Source organism: Eutrigla gurnardus (assembly GCF_963514095.1).
Source record: "Eutrigla gurnardus genome assembly, chromosome: 10".
Taxonomy (NCBI): domain Eukaryota; kingdom Metazoa; phylum Chordata; class Actinopteri; order Perciformes; family Triglidae; genus Eutrigla; species Eutrigla gurnardus.
Genome location: NC_139924.1, coordinates 355,098 through 377,957, shown reverse-complemented (window position 1 = coordinate 377,957; position 22,860 = coordinate 355,098). Strand labels below are relative to the sequence as shown.

General features: G+C 42.9%; 1 protein-coding gene across 1 annotated transcript in view; it reads right to left on the bottom strand.

Moving 5' to 3' along the window:
• Positions 1–370: 370 nt before the first annotated feature.
• The window catches only part of dvl3b (dishevelled segment polarity protein 3b), a 74,146-nt gene continuing 51,656 nt past the window's right edge, over positions 371–22,860 (bottom strand). Inside the window, exons 4-15 of the mRNA XM_084019954.1 lie at positions 22,012–22,091; positions 21,461–21,608; positions 16,647–16,746; positions 14,034–14,103; positions 13,577–13,716; positions 5,717–5,793; positions 5,509–5,576; positions 5,319–5,399; positions 5,108–5,242; positions 4,045–4,212; positions 3,384–3,587; positions 371–2,820 (exon numbers count right to left, since the gene is read on the bottom strand). Coding sequence (XP_083876080.1) covers positions 2,537–2,820; positions 3,384–3,587; positions 4,045–4,212; positions 5,108–5,242; positions 5,319–5,399; positions 5,509–5,576; positions 5,717–5,793; positions 13,577–13,716; positions 14,034–14,103; positions 16,647–16,746; positions 21,461–21,608; positions 22,012–22,091 — 1,555 coding nt within the window. The 3' untranslated portion in view covers positions 371–2,536. The remainder of the gene's footprint in view (positions 2,821–3,383; positions 3,588–4,044; positions 4,213–5,107; positions 5,243–5,318; positions 5,400–5,508; positions 5,577–5,716; positions 5,794–13,576; positions 13,717–14,033; positions 14,104–16,646; positions 16,747–21,460; positions 21,609–22,011; positions 22,092–22,860) is intronic.

The window sequence follows — 22,860 nt, the reverse complement described above, 5'->3', positions numbered from 1 at the left end:
GACAGGAAACTCACCCTCATTTCTTTGAAAAAATCGTATTAGTTAGAAACTTGTGGATGGTTTGGACTCAACTACAGGTTTTTACTATAAAGACTAAACAGACCTAAAACCTAAACCAAAACCTGAAATAACCTACTACTATTGAAAAAATTAAATTCAACACAAAATATACCCAAACCTTGTAATGTAATCAGACTTTTACACAGAACAGAGCTTCACTTTTCAAATGAATGTAAAACATACTCAGTATTTTCAAATAAATGAACTTGAGCTTTGGTATGAAAGAATTACCAATACGTTTGTTGGACATTTTTTAATTGTTTTTTTTTTAAAGCTTCAGAGAGTAAAGACATGTTGATGAATAAAAACAATGTATCTGGCTGTTTATCATTAGACTTCGGACTGAGCTGTTCATCCTTCATATATACAGGAGTTAATATACATATTTAAATGTGGGTCATGTATGCACAGTATGATTTAACATGAATGAGAAGAGATTACATAGACATCAGATACACAGTGGGCTCAGTGGAAATGTGGTAGTCCTACTTGATCACTAGTTTTTGGCTCCACTTAGACTTGAATCCTGCTGACAAACTGGATCTAGTAGGGATCAAACTGGTTAAAGTTGTCTATATTTTACATTCAAAACAACCAGTCAGCAAATAGTCCACCTTTGTTTCTCGACAGTGCGATGCTGTGTTCACACCAAACATGAAGCAAGTTCTTCACACAGTGGTATTGCATACAAAGTCAATGCAAAGATGCAAATTCACCCCAGGCAGGGCACATGACTGGATGAAATATGCATAATTTGCAAATTTGCACAAGTTGAAAAATTTCAAATTGAGTGAGAAATCCTCGTGACACTTTATCATGAAAGTCAATCGGCGTCTTGATTGTCATCCTGATGTCGTGGAATCAGAAATGGAGGAAACAAATGTTGTCACTTGTGTCTGTGGTCCCCCAGAGGTCTACCATAGTAGCTCACGTTAGTCCAGAGAACAGACCAGACTATGTGGAGAAACCAGAGACTGTCTGTGGTCCAAACAACAAGGTCTCTGCCATATGTATGTGTAGATGACCTTATTTGGAGTGTTGATGGAGCTACAATCTGCTACAATGTAGCATAGTACCCATCAACCAGACTCCATTTAGAAAACAAGCAATTTTAAAGGTAGTTAACTTGTGGTCTTACAGACAGGCCTAACAAGGCATGACTTCACACTTTTTACTGATCACCATCATTATGGAGTTATTTCAGCATTCTTTTCATCTGGTTATTGATATTATATCACAGCTAAATAATTTATTCTGGGTTCATCCAGCTGTAGTAAACCAGCCAGGACTAGGACTTCACAGCAGCAATAGTTGTGATTTCAGCCATGATTGTTGGTGTCTACATGGAGGAAAGCCCCAGCTCCTCTCTGGTGTGACACCAATAAACAAATGATTCCATGGCAAAACACAAGGTGAAAGTTTGCTTCATTTTGGTGTGAACTCTCTCACATGGCCTGAGAATAGAACAGTGGAAGCCCATCCATCTATTTGATCTTATCCAGGTCCGGGTTGCACTTTCACAACTCTCCATTGAGCACTCGAAATTGCTGCTTATATCAACCAACAAGGTTTGTAACAAAGGTCAGCACTTCCCTTCCACTCCTGAAGACAGCCACAGTGATACTGATACTGGAACCGAACTCTTGGACAGGGTCTGGGCAGGCTCTTTTTCCAGTTGTTGGAAGTTTGACTCTACACAAAGTGATCTGGCCTCGGATCCTGGAGGGGGCATTGTCTGGGGACTCATGTGGGGCAACAAAAGTGATGCTTTGTTACTGGAATTCTGAATGATAACAGCCATTATGATCCAGCATCAGGTAATAGAGTCCACAGTGGACGAATAAATCCATTTCTTGTGTGGTTTTAATTTGTACTAAAATGACAATGAAACTCTCCTGAATGAGACAAAACAACAACATTAGTTTCTATCCTCTTCTTATTCGGAGTCCGTTCAGCCACTGGATGTTGTTAAAAACTTAAATAAATTTATATATATCCACCAGCACATTAGTTGGGTCCTAATTCAGCATGTTGATGACCGAATGTGTCCAAGCAGCTGAGACAAGTCTGTCCCTTTTCTAAGACCCCTTCAAATGCAGTCCAGAAATGCGGCCTTCTTTTACTGATTCAGAAAATCCAGATGATGGGTCCTTCACGGCCCAACTTATCCCAGGATTCAATGTGACTATTGGATTTTAATCAAATCTACAGAGATGCAGCAGAATACACTTTTAAATGCAAGGATGTGGTTTCAGACCACTCAAATTCCTTGTCAACCGCAGCTGGTTGCTCGACGAAGGGAGGGTGGGAGCGGGAACAGCTGGTGACACAAACAGGGAATACAGATCAGAGCATCTCATTTGTAGGACCTGTCCTCTGAAGGATGTGTCTACTGAATTGGGACACAAATAGTGTGTCAAACGTGACATTTTGAAAAAGGTGTTTTCTGACAGGACGTGACACCATAATCGCAAGGTCACATGACATCTACAAAGAAATCACTGGGGTTTCCCATGGCCAGGCAGAAGGACTGCCGTGAAGTGGAAAGGTCACGAGGCTGACCTCGAGGCGACGGTGCCAGTGGGAGGTCCTTTGAGTCTTTGTTATCGTGAAGATCAGAGAAGGAGTCGTCACCAGTGAACTCTGCCGCCAGCTGTTTGTCAAGCAAAGCACTGACTTCCTGTTTGGTGGGCTCTGATTCGCCACTTTGTCCTCCCTCCTTGTGACCGTCACTGCAATTTGATCCGCTGCTGCGACTTCCTGTACATATTAAAAGATGAGGGGGCGTTGACAATATATAGAATTCAAACACTTTGTACTTAAATGTCCAGATGTGGACCTAAATCAAACAACAACCCTATAAATACCAGATACATTGGTTTCTAGAAGAACAAGTGGTTTGGGCTTAAGTGAGTCAAAAAGATCATACAATTACAAAAACATGTATTTATTTGTACCTCCAGGACCTCATCTGTTTTACATCTAAATATAGTATGGACCACATTTGATAAAGATTCATGTTGGATCAGAAGAGTTGTGGAAATGGAGTTTGTCTTCACATTAGAAATCCAAAGAAAACAAATGTTTTTTTCTTCATCTGATGGTTCAACAGTTATTGGTTTGTAATCAGCCACATGGGGCTGAGGTTCATATTAAAGACGCTGAAGTTTGATGTCTTAACATTCATAGGTTTTGAGATATTAGTTCAGAAAGGCATCCACCAATGTTAAAGGTATGTTGGTATTACATATTAAGTATTGATGATACAGGATTACAAAAGTTGTGATTTGGATAGAAAAAGAAAAGGTAAACATTTGTGTTACCTTCACTGTGCTGACTTCCTCCTCCCCCTCCCCAGGCCGGCAGCTGGTGGAGAGGGTGAAGCGAGGTGTAGGGGTGAGGGACCGGGTACTGGTAGGGGAAGGTAGGTGTCCTCTGAGGACCTGATGTTGGAGCCAGCGGGTCAGAATCTGATCCTCCTCCTCGACTGTCTTCTTCATGATCCAGAAGAGTCATCACACCCAGATCTGACACACAGGAAAAACATGATCATTACTGATCCAAAGGTACTATTACTACTATAATACTACTACCACAGAAATAAAAGGTGAGTAGAAGCGACATTCCTATTAAAATCAACCTAGCAGGAAGATCAGAACAGCGGCCATTTTCATGTGTACCGTTGCCATAGCGACCATTGTAGCAGCCACTTCCATATAAAGGAAACCGACTTACATCAAATGGTGGACTCATTGAAGTGAGATTTTCCAGAAACAACTATCAGTGAAGTAGTAACAGTACAAAATGTAGAGAAGCAGACTAAATGAGTAAAATGTATAAAATCATCTGATATGTCCTAACAACTCTCAACAAAGTCTGCTCCACTTTCCTGCAGGATTTGTTGTCATGTGCATGTGTCCTAAAGACATGGCGGTACATCAGTGGCAGAACTAGACATCAGAGACTACTTGAGACTGTTCTCACCTGCACAGATGTCTCCAAATACGTAGTAGCACTGCTCAGAGAAGGTCACCTTGTTGACGGTGTGTCGAATGTAACCGGCCTTCAGCAGGTTTCCTGCATACTTGCGAGCTTCGCGGCGATCAGTGAAACCGTCCACGTTCTGGTGGAGCCAGTCCACCACGTCTGATCCTGGACAGAAGACAAACTGAAGTTAGATGTTGATTATGTAGAACTCGAATAAATAAAACATCATGGTTGGGCTTAAAATAACAATGTACTGTACAACAAAACTAACGTTATCTTTAGACAACAAAACCAACGTTATCTTTAGACAACAAAACCAATGTTAGCTTTAGACAACCAAACCAACGTTACCTTTAGACAACAAAACCAATGTTAGGTTAAGACAACAAAACCAACGTTGGCTTTAGACAACAAAACCAACGTTAGGTTTAGACAACAAAACTGTCATATGAGTGTGGTATCCAGGGCACAGTTTTTTGTATGCGCGCACTGATCTGAGTTCCTGTGTACTGATAACGGTAGCGGAAGTAGTTCCGTCGGGGAGTTGTAAATTACTACTGGTGCGTGACTGGAGAGCGGGAAATAAAGAGCGTCAACGATAACCAACATTGTCAGTTATTTCCTTGAAGATAAACCAACATTAGCTTCAGACAACAAAACCAAAGTTAAGTTTCAACAACAAAACCAATGTTAGCTTTAGACAACAAAACCAACATTAGTTTTAGACAACAAAACCAACGTTAGCTTTAGACAACAAAACCAACGTTAGGTTTAGACAACAAAACCAACGTTAGCTTTAGACAACAAAACCAACGTTAGCTTTAGACAACAAAACCATTGTTAGATATAGACAACAAAACCAACGTTTGCTTTAGACCAGTGATTTTCAACCTTTTTTGAGGCACTGCACATTTGTAGATAAAAACAAATCCCACGGCACACCGTAAAGAAAAAGGATCTGTTGGAAACACTGGGTCTATTATGGTTGTGACAGCATGTTCCTGTCCCTCATTTTAGACCTTTTGAGGGATCCAGACTGGAAGGGTTCAAGTCTTCTTACCAATAAAGGCATTAGGGATGGTGATCTTCAGCCACATTCGGTCCCGAACCTCCAGACCCGACTCAGCATTGGCCATTGCCTTGACAACAGCTGTCATGTCACTGTGGATGCTGAGATGGTTTTCTTCGTGCACGCCTGAAAAACACTGGCAGGTTATTGTTGGAATGAATGGATAGGCGATGGATGCTGCAGTTTCTGATGGGAGTCTCACCATAGTGTGGAGGGAGCCTCCCTGTCATGGCAGCGGTGTGCGATACCCAGGCAGCTGGGTCAATCGGACGAACTGGCTCACCTGGGAGGATGTGGGGACAGATGGAGGACATGTCAGTCTAACTGGGTTTAAGGTTTAAAATTAGTGTGGAGAAGGAAGTAGAACCTATGTGTTGTTGTTGTAGACTCACTCCTCGGCAGCGTGAAGCAGCCTCGTGGGTTTGGATCCCAACACTTAGCCACCGTTAACGTCACTGGACTACAGACAGATAGACAGGTACCTAGAGATGTTACAATATCTGTCTAAACTAGCACATAAGCTTAATTACAGCAGAACTAGTGGTACAAGAAGTAGTAGTAGTGGTACGAGAAGTACTAGTATTAGTAGTAGAGTCTTACCCTGGTTTGTGTACGATGTCTCTCAAGACTCGGACGGCGTCATCGTTACTCATGTTCTCAAAGTTGATGTTGTTCACCTGAAAGACACAAAGACAGGTTACAGAGGTACTTAATACAAGTAGTACCTCTAACAGTAGTATTATTACCACTAATATGACAATTAGCAGTACCACATACAGTACTATTAGTAACAGTGTAGGAGCCACATTTAATTTATTCATAATCATTACATGTGCTGAGTCCCTTTTCTTTTTTGTAAGAAAAAATTTCAGTGTGCACTCTCTACAGGTGGTGAGAGGCTATAAGTGGATGGGCATGGCGCATCGCGGGAAAAGTGGGCTGCGGCAATACTGTCTTTAACCTCAGCCTGAGCCACGGCCCTGGGAACCCGTCTGCTGGTGACTGGCATCCGCGACGCTACAAGGACGCTAAAGCAATTTAATTTATTTTCATGTTATTTATTTTACAATAAACATCCAAATTACGGTGAACCAAGAACACGCTCTGGATTTTCTTTTTGATGAGACAGGCTGCGAGTCTGGCCCGCTTTCACATGGTGGTAAAATGAATGGAACAACAGCCAAATATAGGTTATAGGAAAAACCCAATTAAAGACAAGTTTTTACCACTACAAACAGTAACAGCAGTATTGGTACCACTAACAGCAGTATTGGTACCTCTAACAGTATTACTAATACCATTAACAGTAGAATTACTACATCTAACATTAGAATTAGCAGTAGTAGTAACAGTAGTAGTATAAGTAGTAGTACCGACAGTAACATGTCTCCAGGCTGGATGCACCTGTCAGCTGCCACTAACAGTAGTATCAGTAGTATTGGTAGTACCAATAGTATCTAGTACCTGCAGTAATATGTATCCATGCTTTGTGAGTCTGTCTGTTGTCACTAACAGAAGAAGTAGTAGAAGTAGTATTAGCAGTACTAGTAGTAGTAGTAGTACCTGCAGTAAAATGTCTCCAGTAGTAATAGTAGTAGTAGTATTAGTAGTACCAGTAATAGTCGTATTATTATTATTATTATTATTATTATTATTATTATTATTATTATTATTAGTAGTAGTAGTAGTACCTGCAGGAACATGTCTCCAGTAACAGTAGTAGTAGTAATATTAGTAGTAGTACCAGTAGTAGTACCGTCCTCGGTTCGGCGAATAATAGTCCATGTGGGGACGTGCGAAACAGCCCGCCAGCAGTCAGAACTGACCAAAATAGATTTTAACGTTCTTTTTAATTTTTTAAGTTCCTGTGGATTGTCTGTTTTTATCTCCGGTCCAATCCCTTCACTGGGAAAGGGGATAGGGCATTTTAGCAGAATCCTCAGCCTACACACTTGGCTCCAGCTCACCTCCACAGCTTTCAACTTTGGTTTTATTGACAATTTTAATCTGTTCTGGGACCGTCCTTCCCTCTTCCAACCGGACGGTATTCACCCCAACTTGCTAGGTAGTCACCTGCTAACATCCCCGGAACATCCGCCGACAGCTCCACCAACCCACAGCACTATTCCCCCCACTGGCTCCCCCTGCAGGCCACACCCGTCACTAACCCTCTCACCAGAAATTCACCCCATACAAACCATAATCACCCACAGAGCCTCTATCAGTATTCCCTCACTACGTCATCACAACAAACCACACGTGAATCTTTCCAACCTCCGTCCTCTCCCTCAGTCCTCCCAACCAACCCAAAAACAACGACACCTGAAAATGGCTCTGCTCAACACACGTTCACTCAGCAACAAAACTCTCATTCTGAATTAATTCATCACTGTCAATAAACTGGACTTCTTCTGCATCACTGAAACCTGGCAAAAAACCCTGGACTATTTTTCACTTAACCAGATCACACCCACAGGATTCACCTACACGGACAAACCCCGCCTTGAAGGGCGTGAGTATTGCTGCCATCCACAGAAAGGACATCAAAATCACCACCATCTCCACCCCAGCCGCCCCGTCCTTTGAACATCTTGCCCTCAAACTCCCTGGTCCTACTCCACTTATTTACCACCCTCCCAAACCAAATCCCACCTTTCTCTCAGACTTCACGGATTTTCTCACCCAGCTCTGCGCCATCTCACCCTCTGTCCTCCTCGGAGATTTTAATCTTCACATCAATGACACCAACTGCAAACCTGCCACTGAATTCCTGGAACTGTTACACTGCTTCAACTAGTGACTCACACTAAACCATCTCTCCAGCATCAACCTCCACATCTCCGACCATCTCGCCATCATCATCGACCTCAACATCCCCATTCCTATCCCAAAAGATAAACGCAAAATCTCATTCAGAAATATCAAGTCCATCAACCCCTCAGCCCTCTCAGCCTCTCTCACCGGTGCAATATGGACTACTACAACAACACTCTTTCCTCCTGTCTCAATCTACTGGCTCCCACTAAAACCAAAACAGTCACCTTCACCCACTCAGCTCCCTGGTACACCCCTGAACTCCATCAAATGAAATCCCGCAAACGACAACTGGAAAGACTCTACAATAAAACCGGCCTAACAGTTCACCTCCACGCTTACACAGACTTTCTCCATATATACAAAACTGCTCTCAACACAGCCCGGTCCACTTACCACTCACACCTCATACACTCAACCCCAAAGACTCTTTTTTCCATACTCAACGAACTTCTCAACCCCCCCCCCGATAACATCTCTACAGCTTTCACAGTGGAAACATGTAACTCCTTTCTGTCATTTTCCAAAATAAAATCAACAACATCTACATCAACCCCACCACTGGATCCCACCCCTTCACACTCTCAGTGCCTGTCTCCCATGGACAACGGGACCAACGGCATTAAAACCTCCACCTGCACCCTAGATCCCATCCCATCAGCTCTCATCAAAACCTGTCTTCCATCCGTCACCCCACTCCTCGTCAAAATCATAAATTCCTCCCTCATCTCTGGCTCTGTCCCCACTCCACTCAAACTTGCTGCTGTCACCCCCATCCTCAAGAAACCAGGTCTCAGCCCCGACATCATGTCCAACTTCCGGCCCATCTCCAATCCTCCCTTTCTGTCAAAAATTCTGGAACGTGTCGTCGCTGCTCAACTCAAAACCCACCTCTCCTCTAATCACCTGTATGAACCATTTCAATCTGGATTCCGCCCACAACACAGCACCGAAACAGCCCTCCTAAAAGTCACCAACGACCTCCTCCTCTCCTCTGACTCCGGCCACTTCACCATCCTCATCATGCTTGACCTCACTGCAGCCTTCTACACCATCAACCACTCCATTCTCCTCTCCCGTCTGGAAAACTACTAAAACATCACTGGCACTGCACTGTCCTGGCTCCGCTCCTACCTCACCAACAGACAGCAATTCATCAGCATTAATAACTGCACTTCCTCCATTGCTCCTCTGTCCCAAGGCGTCCCCCAAGGTTCGGTGCTTGGTCCTCTTCTCTTCATCCTCTACATCCTCCCCCTCGGCAACATTATTCGCAAACATGGTCTCCACTTCCACTGCTACGCTGACGACGTCCAGATCTACATCTCCACCAAATCCATCACCACAGCCACCTGCTCCACTCTGACCACCTGCCTCACTGAATTAAAAACCTGGATGCAAAACAACTTCCTTCAACTCAACTGTGACAAAACAGACATGATAATCATCGGCCCCAAATCCCTCATCAAAAACATCCACAACTTCACTCTCTCCGTCGACAACTCCACTCTGTCCCCGTCCCTACACCTGCGCAACCTTGGAGTCATTTTCGACAGCAACCTCACATTTCAACAACACATCAATCACACCACCAGGACTGCCTTTTTTCACCTCAAGAACATTGCCCGTCTCCGCAATCACTCACCTTCTCTGCTGCCGAAACTTTGATTCATGCATTCATCACATCCAGAATACTACTGCAATAGCATCCTCTACGGTTCACCTGCCAAAATCCTCGACAAACTGCAATACATCCAAAACTCTGCTGCCCGCCTCCTCACCCACACCCGCTCCCGTGACCACATCACCCCTGTTCTGCATAATCTCCACTGGCTCCCTGTTTCCCAACGCATTGAATACAAAGTACTCCTCCTCACCCACAAAGCCCTCCACAACCAGGCCCCTTCCTACCTCACCGACCTGCTCCACCATCACTCTCCCCCCCGTAACCTTCGCTCCTCCGACACAAACCTCCTCTCCCCACCTGTCAGGACCAAGCACCGTACCTGGGGCGACAGAGCCTTCTCAATTGCTGCCCCCTCCCTCTGGAACTCACTACCCCCACACATCCGAGCCTGCACCGACCAGACCACCTTCAAATCACTCATCAAAACCCACCTCTTCAGAATTGCCTTCAACCCCCATTAATCCACTATTTCATCTGTATTGCATCACAAACTTGTTTTTAAATGTGCCTGCTTTTAAACCGTTTTATAACTTTACATTACTTGTTTTTAACCGTTTTATAACTTCACAGTACATCTTTTTAACGCAACCTATTTCTTAAGAATAGCCTGCTTGTTTTAATGCACTCACTTGTAGCCTGCCTGTTTTTAATAGTACTTGTTTTAAATGTATTGATTTTTAACTGTATATGTAAAGTGTCTTTGAGATCCTTTGCTAAAGCGCTATACAAAATAAATGTATTATTATTATTATTATTATTATTATTAGTATTAGTAGAACCAGGGGGGGGGGTTTAGCTCAGGAGGTAGAGGGGGTTGGCTGGCAACCGCAAGATCGCCGGTTCGATCCATGGCTCCTCCTAGCTGAGTGTCACCCTGCGTGGTTCACTCCGCTGTCGGTGTGTGAAAGGGTGAATGTCAGTCATTCCTTTACCGGCTTTGGATAAAAGCGCTATATAAATGAGGCCATTTACCATTTAGTAGTTGTACCTGTAGTAACATGTCTCCAGGCTTGATGCGTCTGTCAGCTGCCACTAACAGTAGTAGTAGGAGTAGTATTAGTAGTAGTAGTAGTAGTACCTGCAGGAACATGTCTCCAGTAACAGTATAACTAGTAGTATTAGTAGTACCAGTAGTACTAGTAGTAATACCGCAGTAACATGTCTCCAGTAAGAGTAGTAGTAGAAGTAGTACCAGTAGTAGAAGTACTTGCAGTAACAAGGGGGGATTAGCTCAGGAGGTAGAGCTGGCAACCGCAGCGTTGGCTGGCAACCGCAAGATTGTTGGTTTGATCCCCGGCTCCTCCTAGCTGAGCTCGCCCTAATTGCTCCTGATGAGCTGGCTTTTGAGCTGGCCCTACGTGGTTGACTCTGCTGTCGGTGTGTGAATGAATGGGTGAATGTCAGTCATTACTGACATTTTTTTTTATAAAAGCGCTATATAAATGAGGACCATTTACTAGTAACATGCCTCCAGAATTGATGCATCCGTCAGCTGGCACTAACAGTAGTAGTAGTAGAAGTTCGGGGCGACTGTGGCTCAGTTGGTAGAGCGGGTTGGCCAATGTTCGGAGGGTCGGCGGTTCAATCCCCGCCCTTGTCACTGTGTCATGGTCGTTGTGTCCTTGGGCAAGACACTTCACCCAGCTTGCCTCGTGTGAATGTGTATGACTGCTGTGTGTTTGAGGTGGGGGTCGGAGGGGCCGTAGGCGCTGAATGGCAGCCACGCTTCCGTCAGTCTACCCCAGGGCAGCTGTGGCTACTATCGTAGTTTACTACCACCGTTATGACTGTGTGTGAATGAATGGAACCCGGAACCCTGTCAGGCGCTTTGAGTATCTAGAAAAGCGCCATATAAATCCAATCCATTATTATTATTATAGTAGTACTATTAGTAGTCGTAGTACCTGCAGTAACATGTCTGCAGTAACAGTAGTAATAGTAGTATTAGTAGTACCAGTAGTAGTAGTAGTAGTACCTGCAGTAACATGTCTCAAGTAACAGTTGTAGTAGTAGTGTTAGTAGTACCAGTAGTAGCAGTAGTAGTAGTAGCCTACCTGCAGTAACATCTCTCCACGCTTGATGCGTCCGTCAGCTGCCACTAACAGTAGTAGTAGTATAGTACCAGTAGTAGTACAACCAGTAGTAGTATTACCTGCAGTAACATGTCTCCAGGCTTGATGCGTGTAGTAGCAGTAATAGTAGTAGTAGTAGTATAGTACCAGTAGTAGTACAACCAGTAGTAGTAGTACCTGCAGGAACATGGCTCCAGTAACAGTAGAAGTAGTAGTAATAGTAGAACCAGTAGTAGTAGTAGTAATACCTCAGTAACATGTCTCCAGTAACAGAAGTAGTAGTAGTATTAGTAGTACCAGTAGTAGCAGTACCTGCAGTAACATGTCTCCAGAATTGATGCGTCCGTTAGCTGCCACTAACAGAAGTAGTAGTATTAGTAGTAGTGATTGGAATAACGGGGTTATAAGTAGCGGCGTTAGTAACGCCGTTACTTTTTTCAGTAACAAGCAGTGTTGGGTGTAACGCGTTACTTTGTAACGCGTTACTGTAATCAGATTACTTTTTCAAGTAACTAGTAGTGTAAGGCATTACTCTACTGAAAATAGTAATAATATTACAATTTTCCGGGCTCGTTACTTGCGTTACATTTGTGGGCACAAGTGGGCCGAGTTCGGCCGTGTTCAGCAGTCTGTTTCCCGGCTGGTTTGCGTGCTGCGCGTGTGTGCGTTTCGCGTTCGACCGAGAGTCCGCCTGTGTGGACTCGCGTGGGGCTGGGCTGGCCGCTGTTTGACCGATGTCCGAGGGCTTTTCACCATGGTCTGGTGGCATCAGGGCCGCGAGTTCGGCTGGGTTCTTGTGTCTATTTAACGTCTGGATTCCCCGCGACGCGTCCGAGGGTCTACGGGTCTACGGCGGAGCCGAAGCCCGGCTTCGCGGAGGTCAATTGTGTCTTTGCGCGGACCTGGAGCGGCCGGAGCTGGACTGAGCTGCACGGACTTTTCGCCCGGGTCTGAGGGCACGGGTCCCGACATTCCGGCCCGGTTCGATTGCCTGTATAGGGGCAGGATACTAGTTAAAAAAGTAACTAGTAATATAACTAGTTACTTTCTCCAGGGAGTAATATAGTAGTGTAAGGCATTACTATTTTTGAGAGTAATATGTAATCTGTAATATATTACTTTTTAAAGTAACTAGCCCCAACACTGGTAACAAGTAATCTAATTGATTACTCATCTCATTATTATAACGCCGTTATCGTTACTGCCAAAAAAATGTGTCGCGTTACTTCATTGAAGGCAGAAAAAATCAAATGTAAGGCTATATTAAAAAGAGACGTGTCAAGCAATAGGACCAAGCGGAAAACGGCGCTCAAGCTGAAGCCTGTGTGATTGGTCGTCCCCGCTGTCACTCCATCTTGCTTGCACACTGGTCTTCTAGTCTGCGGTCAGGAGTCCTACAGGAGTCTGATACTGTGCGTTGGGAGTTTGTTCTGCCTGGTTCACGTCAGCTAGAAGGATTGTAATATCAGAGGTTTCATTTACATTAACATTTGTATGTGTGTTTGGTAATTAGACGCAGCCAGGATGTCTAAAAGAAAAGTGGACATAAGAGACTTCTTTAGAAGTCAAAGTGTAAGTTACTCAAAGAAATGAGCTGCCTGCCACTAACAGTAGTAGTAGTAGTAGTAGTACCTGCAGTAACATGTCTCCAGGCTTGATGCGTCCGTCAGCTGCCACTAACAGTTGTCGTAGTAGTAGTAGTAGTAGTACCTGCAGTAACATGTCTCCAGGCTCGATGCATCCATCAGCTGCGACTAACAGTAGCAGTAGTAGTAGTAGTAGTCGTAGCAGTAGTACCTGCAGTAACATGTCTCCAGGCTCAATGCGTCCGTCAGCTGCCACTAACAGTAGTAGTAGTAGTAGTAGTAGTAGTAGTAATAGTAGTACCTGCAGTAACATGTCTCCAGGCTCGATGCGTCCGTCAGCTGCCACCGCGCCTCCCTTCATGATGGAGCCGATATAAATTCCTCCGTCTCCTCTGTCGTTACTCTGACCAACTATACTGATACCCAGGAAGTTGTATCGCTCTGACACACACACACACACACATTTACAATTATTATTGTTATTATTATCATCTCCATTACCAGTACCATTGTGTGTGTGTGTGTAGCTGTGACTATAAGACAATAACACAGATGACTCTTATTAATGGTACATAACACAACATAACAACAACAGTAAAAGACAACAGCAGATAGAAACATGATCACACTGACAAGAGTCAAATGAATGGATCAGTTCTTCTGTTTTGCTATAATACTTGTACTACTGTTCTATGTGTATATGTGGGAGATGGAAGTACTGCACGGAAGGAAATTATGTGAGTACTTCTGGTACTCACCCATGTTCAGAGTTACAGTGATGACGTTGAGGGACATGGTGGAGTCAGTAACACTGCTGAAAGACACAGACTAAGACAGGAGGACAGAGAAAGAGGACAGAGACAGAAACAGAAGGAAAGACAGGAGGAAAGACAGGAGGAAAGGCAGGAGGACAGACAGGGGGACAGAGACAGGAAGACAGAAACAGAAGGAAAGACAGGAGGAAAGACAGGAGGACAGAGACAAAGTTAAAAGATAAGACAGGATATATAAAGTCAGAAATAACTTGTTTGATGAGATCACCTCCTGACAGTCTCCAGGTTTAGTCTGAGGCTGCGGTTGAAAAGTCTTTCTCTCTGAGGAAGGTTCCTAACACAATAAATGACCTGAAGTATCTCAGTGTCAGCCATGATAAGAGCTGGTAAGGGTGCTTCATTGCTTCCTTTCATGTCTCCTTAATAATAATATCATTACATTATTATCACTGTCCACACACATTTAGCAACACAATTCCAATGACTATATGTCTGCATGAAAGGAATTGTTAAATATGCAAATACGCATATAGTTTGTTTTCATGAACGGCCGAGATGTGCAGCACTTTAAATGTTGCTCTCTCAAGGAATTGTGGGTCGGCATGATCTCCTTTCCTTTTGTATAGAAACGGAAAGGTCCGTTGCATCCTATGCTAAAGGAGCTCTGAAAGGAAGCATTGGAGCTCATTTCCTTTGCATTTAGGGAATTCGAACGGCTCTTATCATGGCGGCCACTTGTTTACTTCCGGGTCACTTATTCAGTTAGGAACCTTCCTAAGCATATTCGACTGCACCCCAGAACTTCCTTTACTAAAGGAAAGGATATAACACTGGCCCACAATGCCTTGCAACAGCAACATTTAAAGTGACGCACAACTCAGCCGGTAATGAAAACAAAAAATATGCTGATCTTGCATATTAAACAATTACTTTCAACAAGCCCTCCAACTCATACGACCAAATAGGTCGTGTGTCACGTCCTCAAATATACGATCTCTGGAAGGGTATTGCGGAGATTCTTCCGCAACGATAGTAGTGGTTAAGGTTAGGGTTAGGTCGACGTGTGGAGGGGGTCTCTGCCGATGATTGACGAGGGGCAATCGTCCGCGCACGCGCGGGGGGTGGGGGGGGGGGTAGGTTTAGGTCGACGTGTGGGGGGGGTCTCTACCGATGATTGACGGGGGGCGATCGTCCGCGCACGCGCGGGGGGGGGGGGGGGGTAGGTTTAGGTCGACGTGTGGGGGGGGTTTCTGCCGATGATTGACGGGGGGCGATCGTCTGAGACACCGGAGTGTCGATATTTACTTGACCGCTAGAGGGCGCGCTATTTTGAAACGTAACATATGGTCGTAATTCGGTGCTTGACACACGACCTATGTGGTCGTTTTCTCGAGGAGGACAGTCTGATTACTTTCATACAGACTAATTCGAAATGTGTTGAAACCATTTCATTCTTTATTTGTATTTATTTATTTATTTCAATCATGTTACAAATAAGTAAAAAAAAATTAACTAAAATAAGGGAGTTAAACAAGCAATATAGGCCTATAACAAATAATAAAAATAGCAACAAAGTACTGATCGGTTAAATTCATATTATTGCACATAGATAATATTAATATTGAAAGTTTAACTGATATTCCATGTGTATGAGTGAACAGTGTTGGTCTGTTGGTTTACTGGCAGGAGTTAATTGTAACAGCAACAGGAAGGAGGAAAACTAGTCTTTTATCAGTCAATAGACAAGAGTATAATCTGGGCTCAAGTAGATATATTCTTTTAAATATTCCATCAATGAGGACAGAGTCAGGAAAGACTGCTTTTATTTATAGTGCGCCAGCTGCTTGGAATGAGATTCAGAGATCACTCAAACTTACTGCTTTTATTTCACTCTCTGAGTTTAAAGTCATATCTCAACCAAACATTCCAAATTGTCTGCTCCTGTTTTTAATTTCTAACCTTGTTTTATGTATCTATTTATTACCTTGTCTGTCTTTATTATGTTAATTGTGTGCTGCTGCCTTGGCCAGGGCTCACTTGTAAAAGAGATATCTATCTCAATGTGATTCTTCCCTGGTTAAATAAAGGTAAAATAAAAAATAAATAAAACAAGACGTTGTCTTGATATCTCATCTCGTCTCACGTCCTCAGCTGCTTCATCTGTGAGACTGTCACAATAACTACTGTATTACTGCACAGAGCACTATATACAGTGTTTGTAAAGCATATGTTTATCTATATACATGTTCTTCATATTTCCTCTTTGAAATGTTTCTATTTTTTAATTATCTTTTTTTTTGTCAATTCTTTATTTTGTTATTCATGTTTATATTTTTACTATATTTTTCTTCTTCTCTATTTTATGATTCTATGTGGACGTTGTCTGAGCATTTAACTGCACACACTTTATTATTGTACATATAAATAAATGAATGCATGAATACACAAACATATCACTATTTATAGTCTATGAAACTTTAAAACCTAAATGTCAACATAAACATGAAGGTACGCTGTCATGAATGTCATATGATGTGTGTGTGTGTGTGTGTGTGTGTGTGTGTGTGTGTGTGTGTGTGTGTGTGTGTGTGTGTATACCCTCTCCATCCGCTGCTGAGTTTTGGGTTTTCGGTGGCGGCGCCGCTGTCGCCTGACAAGTCGCGGCGAGGAGCTGCTTTGTCCTGTTGATTGGCTCAACCTGGTGTGACATAACAGAGGAAACACATCACAGGTGAAGGAGTGACTCACCTCACGCCTGATTCACAGCTCTGTGGTTGTGGTCCGCACACTCGCTTAGTCAAAATATGTCATCCAAAAATGATATAAGAGCAAAAATAAATATGATACTGGTTAAAAGATACTAATCAGAGTCAGACAAAAATCTAAAACATAATAAGCTACACCTTTAAAAAAGGGGGCGAAAGTGTTAAGAAAAAAATAATTAATTATTAATGCATAAACACAGTAGAGTAAAAACCTCTGAACATATAACAAAAAAATACAAACCTTGGAAAACAAAATCATATAAACATTTCTTAAAGGAAAAAAATAGATAAAAAAAAATAAATCTGTAAAATGTTAACAATCCAAAATCCAGAATGCAAAAATGTCACAATAGATGTTAAAAAGATGCTAAAAATATTAAATGCAGCTTCAGGATATAATCTCTTTCTTCCTTATATATATATAAAAAATGTTTAAGAGAAAAGTGAGTGTCTGACGGACAGGAACCGATTATTAGTGCTCTCAGATCAGAGGGACTATTTTATCTGCAGGACAAAAAAACACACCAGACGCCGGTCACATGACCTGCAGCAGCCAATCAGAGCAGGTGAAGAAGACCAGAGTCTGAACAGGTTTACTGGAGCAGAAGAAGACCGGAGGGCACTTGAGTGTGTGTTTGTGCGTTATCAACGAACTGACAAATCAGTGAGAGCAGTTGATGATGTCACATGTTCAGGCTGTTTAAAGGAGTAGTTCAACATGTCACTTTCATCTCTGGCTTAGTGTTTCCAGTAACCCCGACCTATCTACATGTACAACGTTGCATTTTATAAAATATAACATATCATTGACTGATGCAAAACATGCAAAAATGTGTCAAATGTTATTTTTTTATAGTTTTTGTTAAAAAAACAACCGGAGGGCACTTGAGTGTGTGTTTGTGCGTTATCAACGAACTGACAAATCAGTGAGAGCAGTTGATGATGTCACATGTTCAGGCTGTTTAAAGGAGTAGTTCAACATGTCACTTTCATCTCTGGCTTAGTGTTTCCAGTAACCCCGACCTATCTACATGTACAACGTTGCATTTTATAAAATATAACATATCATTGACTGATGCAAAACATGCAAAAATGAAAGAAACTAAAATTGCAAATTTGAAAGTGTCAAAATGAGGAACTGAGGAAACTGTTGGAAAGGAAAGTACATTCCCTCAAGTTATGAAACCAAACACTCTTTTTCAGGCCGTTCGACAACATCGATACTTTAGTGTTGTGCCGCCTGCTGAAGCTTTTTAATGTAAGATACACTATATTGCCAAAAGTATTCACTCACCCATCCAAATAATCGAAATCAGGTGTTCCAATGACTTCCATGGCCACAGGTGTATAAAAGCAAGCACCTAGGCATGCAGACTGTTTCTACCAACATTTGTGAAAGAATGGGTCACTCTCAGGAGCTCAGTGAATTCCAGTGTGGTACTGTGATAGGATGCCTGCCACCAATGCAACAAGTCCAGTCGTGAAATGTCCTCACTCCTAAATATTCAACTCAGTCAAGAAGTGGTAGACCACGTAAAAAGATGGAGCGGGGTCAGCAGATGCTGAGGCGTATAGTGTGCAGAGGTCACCAACTTTCTGCAGAGTCAATCGCTGCCAGTGGTGGACAGTAACGGAGTAAATTTACTTAAGTACTGTACTTAAGTACATAGGATTTGTACTTTACTTGAGTATTAGATTTCTTTGGTACTTATTATTCTTACTTGAATACATTTCCAAGACAAATACTTTTACTTTTACTCGATTTAATTTCTAGAAAGGCTGAAAAGTACTCGTTACTTTCAGGTCTGCTCTTTTTTCTCTCTCTCTTTTTTTTAAATACTATTGGACACAAGCTGTGTCTAAGACGAAAAGCTATCACAGTGCACGCTCTCCACTGGGATCTACGTAAAAACGGAAATATGTAATCCCTCCCCATAAGGATACCGCCAAAGTAACCACGTTCTCGACTGTGTTTGTCAACACAAAACCGCGACAATGGCTGAGTCTCAGACTGAGTGTGATAATGATCCGGAGGAACTTTCAGAAAATGTTAGAGCTATGTTCGATGCAGCATCAAACATGGCTACGACAGTGCATTTTCCTTGGCAATATTACAATGTAAGATACATTATGTTAATCTAGTCATACTAGTTAAAGGTATATGTATTGTATTATATTTTACTTATCTTGTGTGACTGTATAGTGCATAGCAGTGGTTGGTATTTACTGGTGGTGCAAGAAGACATAAACCCCCAAAGACTTTTTTACACAAATATTTATTAACTATGTTAAGCCTAGAACCATACATTTTACTACTAGAGTACTCTTACTCAAGTACTGGGGTCGAGTACTCTGTCCATCTCTGATCGCTGCAGACCTCCAAACTTCATGTGGCCTTCAGATTAGCTCAAGACCAGTGTAGAGAGCTTTATGGAATGGGTTTCCATGGCGATCAGCTGCATCCAAGCCATACATCAGCAAGTGCAATGCAAAGCATCGGATGCAGTGGTGTAAAGCACGTCACCACTGGACTCTAGAGCAGTGGAGACGTTCTCTGGAGTGACCAATCACGCTTCTCCATCTGGCAATCTGATGGACGAGTCTGGGTTTGGCCATTGCCAGGACAACGGTACTTGTCTAACTGCATTGTGCCACGTGTAAAGATGAACTTGACTGGCCTGCACAGAGTCCTGGCCTCAACCCGATAGAACACCTTTGGGATGAATTAGAGTGGAGACTGAGAGCCAGGCATTCCCGTCCAACATCAGTGTGTGACCTCACAAATACACTTCTGGAAGAATGGTCAAAAAGTCCCATAACACACTCCTAAACCTTGTGGAAAGCCTTCCCGGAAGAGTTGAAGCTGTTATAGCTGCAAAGGTTGGGCCGACGTCATATTAAACCCTATGGATTAAGAATGGGATGTCACTTAAATTCATGTGAGTCAAGGCAGGTGAGCGGCAATACTGTACATGCAGCACAGTTCATGATTTCTGAAGATGTCAGAATGTTCTTGAGCGCGCGTTGATTATGGGTCATTCCACACCAACTCACCAACATTTCTGGAACCTCCCCAGGTCGCCGCCTCAGATTTAGCTGGAAAATATCTTAAATGTAGATCTATATACCCTTTGAAATTGGAAAAAAGCATTTTCTTCCATCTTCAGGAACACAATAAAATGGATTGATCTAGGAAGCTAATATTGCAGGTATTTGACAAATGGCATCCATATTTTTCAATTAAGGCATTAGTTAGCCTCAGAGCACTGTGAACGGCGGTCCGGGTCTGGTCTCTTGCATTTCATTTTTACGGCTACGGTCCGTGTTAGCTTCTATGTGTGTGCTAACCACTTCACATCGGACCGTTTCAGTAACGAGGGTCTGTACAAAGCTGGCTTTGCCTCGACACTGATCCTCATAAAAGGATCTGTCCCCACAATACAGGACAGAGGTCTCTCTCCGAGTAGGCGATGACAGACGGAGCTCATTAGCATTTAAAGGTGCAGACACAGAAGCAGCCTGTTCTCAGCAGAGCTCATTTGAGCAACTTTTAGACAGCTGAAATTCAGGACCATGGATGGGTTTGGGGCAATGCATATCAAATCCAGTGTTGTTGGACCTCTGACAGCTGTGTGAAATTGATGAAAAACAGTATAATATGGGATCTTTAATATTTTAATAAATGTTTATGCACAAGAACATTCTTAGAAAAACGGGATCTTCATGTAACATGCCTGAAGAATGTTTGATTTAAGATTTGTAGGCAGCGGAAATATGCAGGGGGCCTGCCCCTTAAGGGAGGTTATGTGACATTTTTTTCTATTTATAAATAGATAGAGCTTCTGATGGAGGCTTATGAGGTGTTTAAGCTCCTCCGTAAAAAGAAGTACTGTGGCTTACTGAACCAGACGATGTTATATTGTTACTGTAGCACTTTAATCTGGAGCTTTAATACTACATGAAACAACTTTGACAGGTACGGTGGCTGGGGAGGAACATACAAGGCGAACTCACACTTTATAACAGCACCCCCAGTGGTTTATCAATACATCACATCCAGAATCACAGAGAGGGAGCGAGGGGGGACAGTCTGGTAACCGGACCCCCGGTCTTAAACTGATGTGCGATGGAAACCTTTACTGAACATTATGAACAGTTGAACACATTTATAACTGTTACCATGACGATTGCATATAGAATGTAATAAAATATATGAATATGATTGAATGTAAAATAGTGGTCACAGTGTTTAAATAATGACAGCAGTCTACTCCACTGGATGTAACATGGAATCAGCTGTGGGAAAATTGTCATGAACACATAAGATACAGAGCAGATTGATAGATCCTGGCTGGTCTTAGCCTGGTCTGGAGCAGGCTAGCTCCACAGGATAAATCTCTATGGTAACTTATGCCATAACATATGAGACATACTTTCATGCAACCGGATCACTGCTCACTTCAGCAGGGATAACTAGGAAATCCCAGCTTAATCCCTTATCTAGATGCACTAGCCCCCTGGACATCGGGCAACTTAATAACAAAGGAGAGCCAGTTCCTCAGGTGTGTGTGAGTATGTGTGTGTGTGTGTGTGTGTGTGTGTGTGTATGTGTGTGTGTGTGTGTGTGTGTGTGTGTGTGTCACAGACCTTCCTCCTGAGTCTTCCTCAGAGGAACAGAAACTGGTCGTCTCTAATTGGCTGCTCTGTTGGGTTGAAGAGCTGTCACCTCCACCTATTGGCCCCGCCCCATTCTGATCAGCTGGTTGGTGGTAAGCGTGGCCATTCAGACACCCACCTGCAGACAGAGAGGAGCCAATCAGAGACCCGCTTTCAAACATTTCAAATCAAATCAAGCCTGCGGTCGTCAGGATTTAGGGGACAAGCATCGAGGTGCCCAGGGGATCTGACTGGACTTTCACTAGTCCATGTCATTATAATGTGATAGGTAGTGATCATTGGCAAATGATGATTGACAGATGATGATTGACGTGGGTCTGCAGTGGAGAAACTACAATGATGGACTACAAAAACCACATGGTCCACTTCCCCCCATGTTTTTGGTTCTATAAACAGCGGGTTCAGGTCCTCTTTCTCCTTTTCAGGGTTCAATTTAACTTTCAATATCAATATTCCCTGTACAATAATGTGAATTTGAACAAACTCTCTCATTTACTGCTGGAACACTGTAAATGTCTCACCTCGGTCTTCTGCTGTTGGTAAGGCAACAGGTTTGACCTCTGACCCTTGCAGCTCGTCCTGACTGCTCACAGCAGCAGCACTGACACAGACGAATTAGAGACAAAACAACACTTTACATGTCTTTACAGAGAGAGAAATATAAACATATTAACAGGACTGAAATATTACAAACAATTATAAAATTAACATCAAACATGGCCACATTCCCTCTAAATAACTACAGATTGCATTTAAAGGCATACTTCCCTGGTGGGAACATGAATCTGGATTGAAAGTGGGTCATAAATGTAGTCGAAATGTAAAATAAATTTCAAATTTGGTGCCTTCTTGACCGAGGAAAGGCAGACAGTGACTTTTTGGCACATGTGGATGGAAGACAATAACTCTCACAATGCACAGCTCAGCAGCAGGCCACTACCACTGATCAAGAACACCGCCTACCAGAGAAATCGCTCTTCCACCATTCTCATTACTTTTCAGCTTTCTCCACAGAAAAATGGCAGATGTTGCTTTTAGTTTCTGCAAGTGAGGTCCCACCTCTGGTCTTTGTTAAGCGCTCCCCCCTTCCTGGATTTAATTTAATTGATGAACAAAAAAATTAACTATTCCCTCCAGATGAGAAAACAATCAGGTCCAGATCACTCGACTGACCATGGAATGTGAGGCCTCTTTATTGCCGCAAAAGCTGCCCGGTTAGAGGATTTATGAACCCCCAGAGCATCAAAAACATCTCCACGCATCTCCAAAGGTCGGGAGGACACAGACCTTCAGAGACACCAGACTTTGAGGCACCTAAACACAACTGGAAACTGATTTAACACCTTTGTTTTACAGAGAGCCCTTATTGA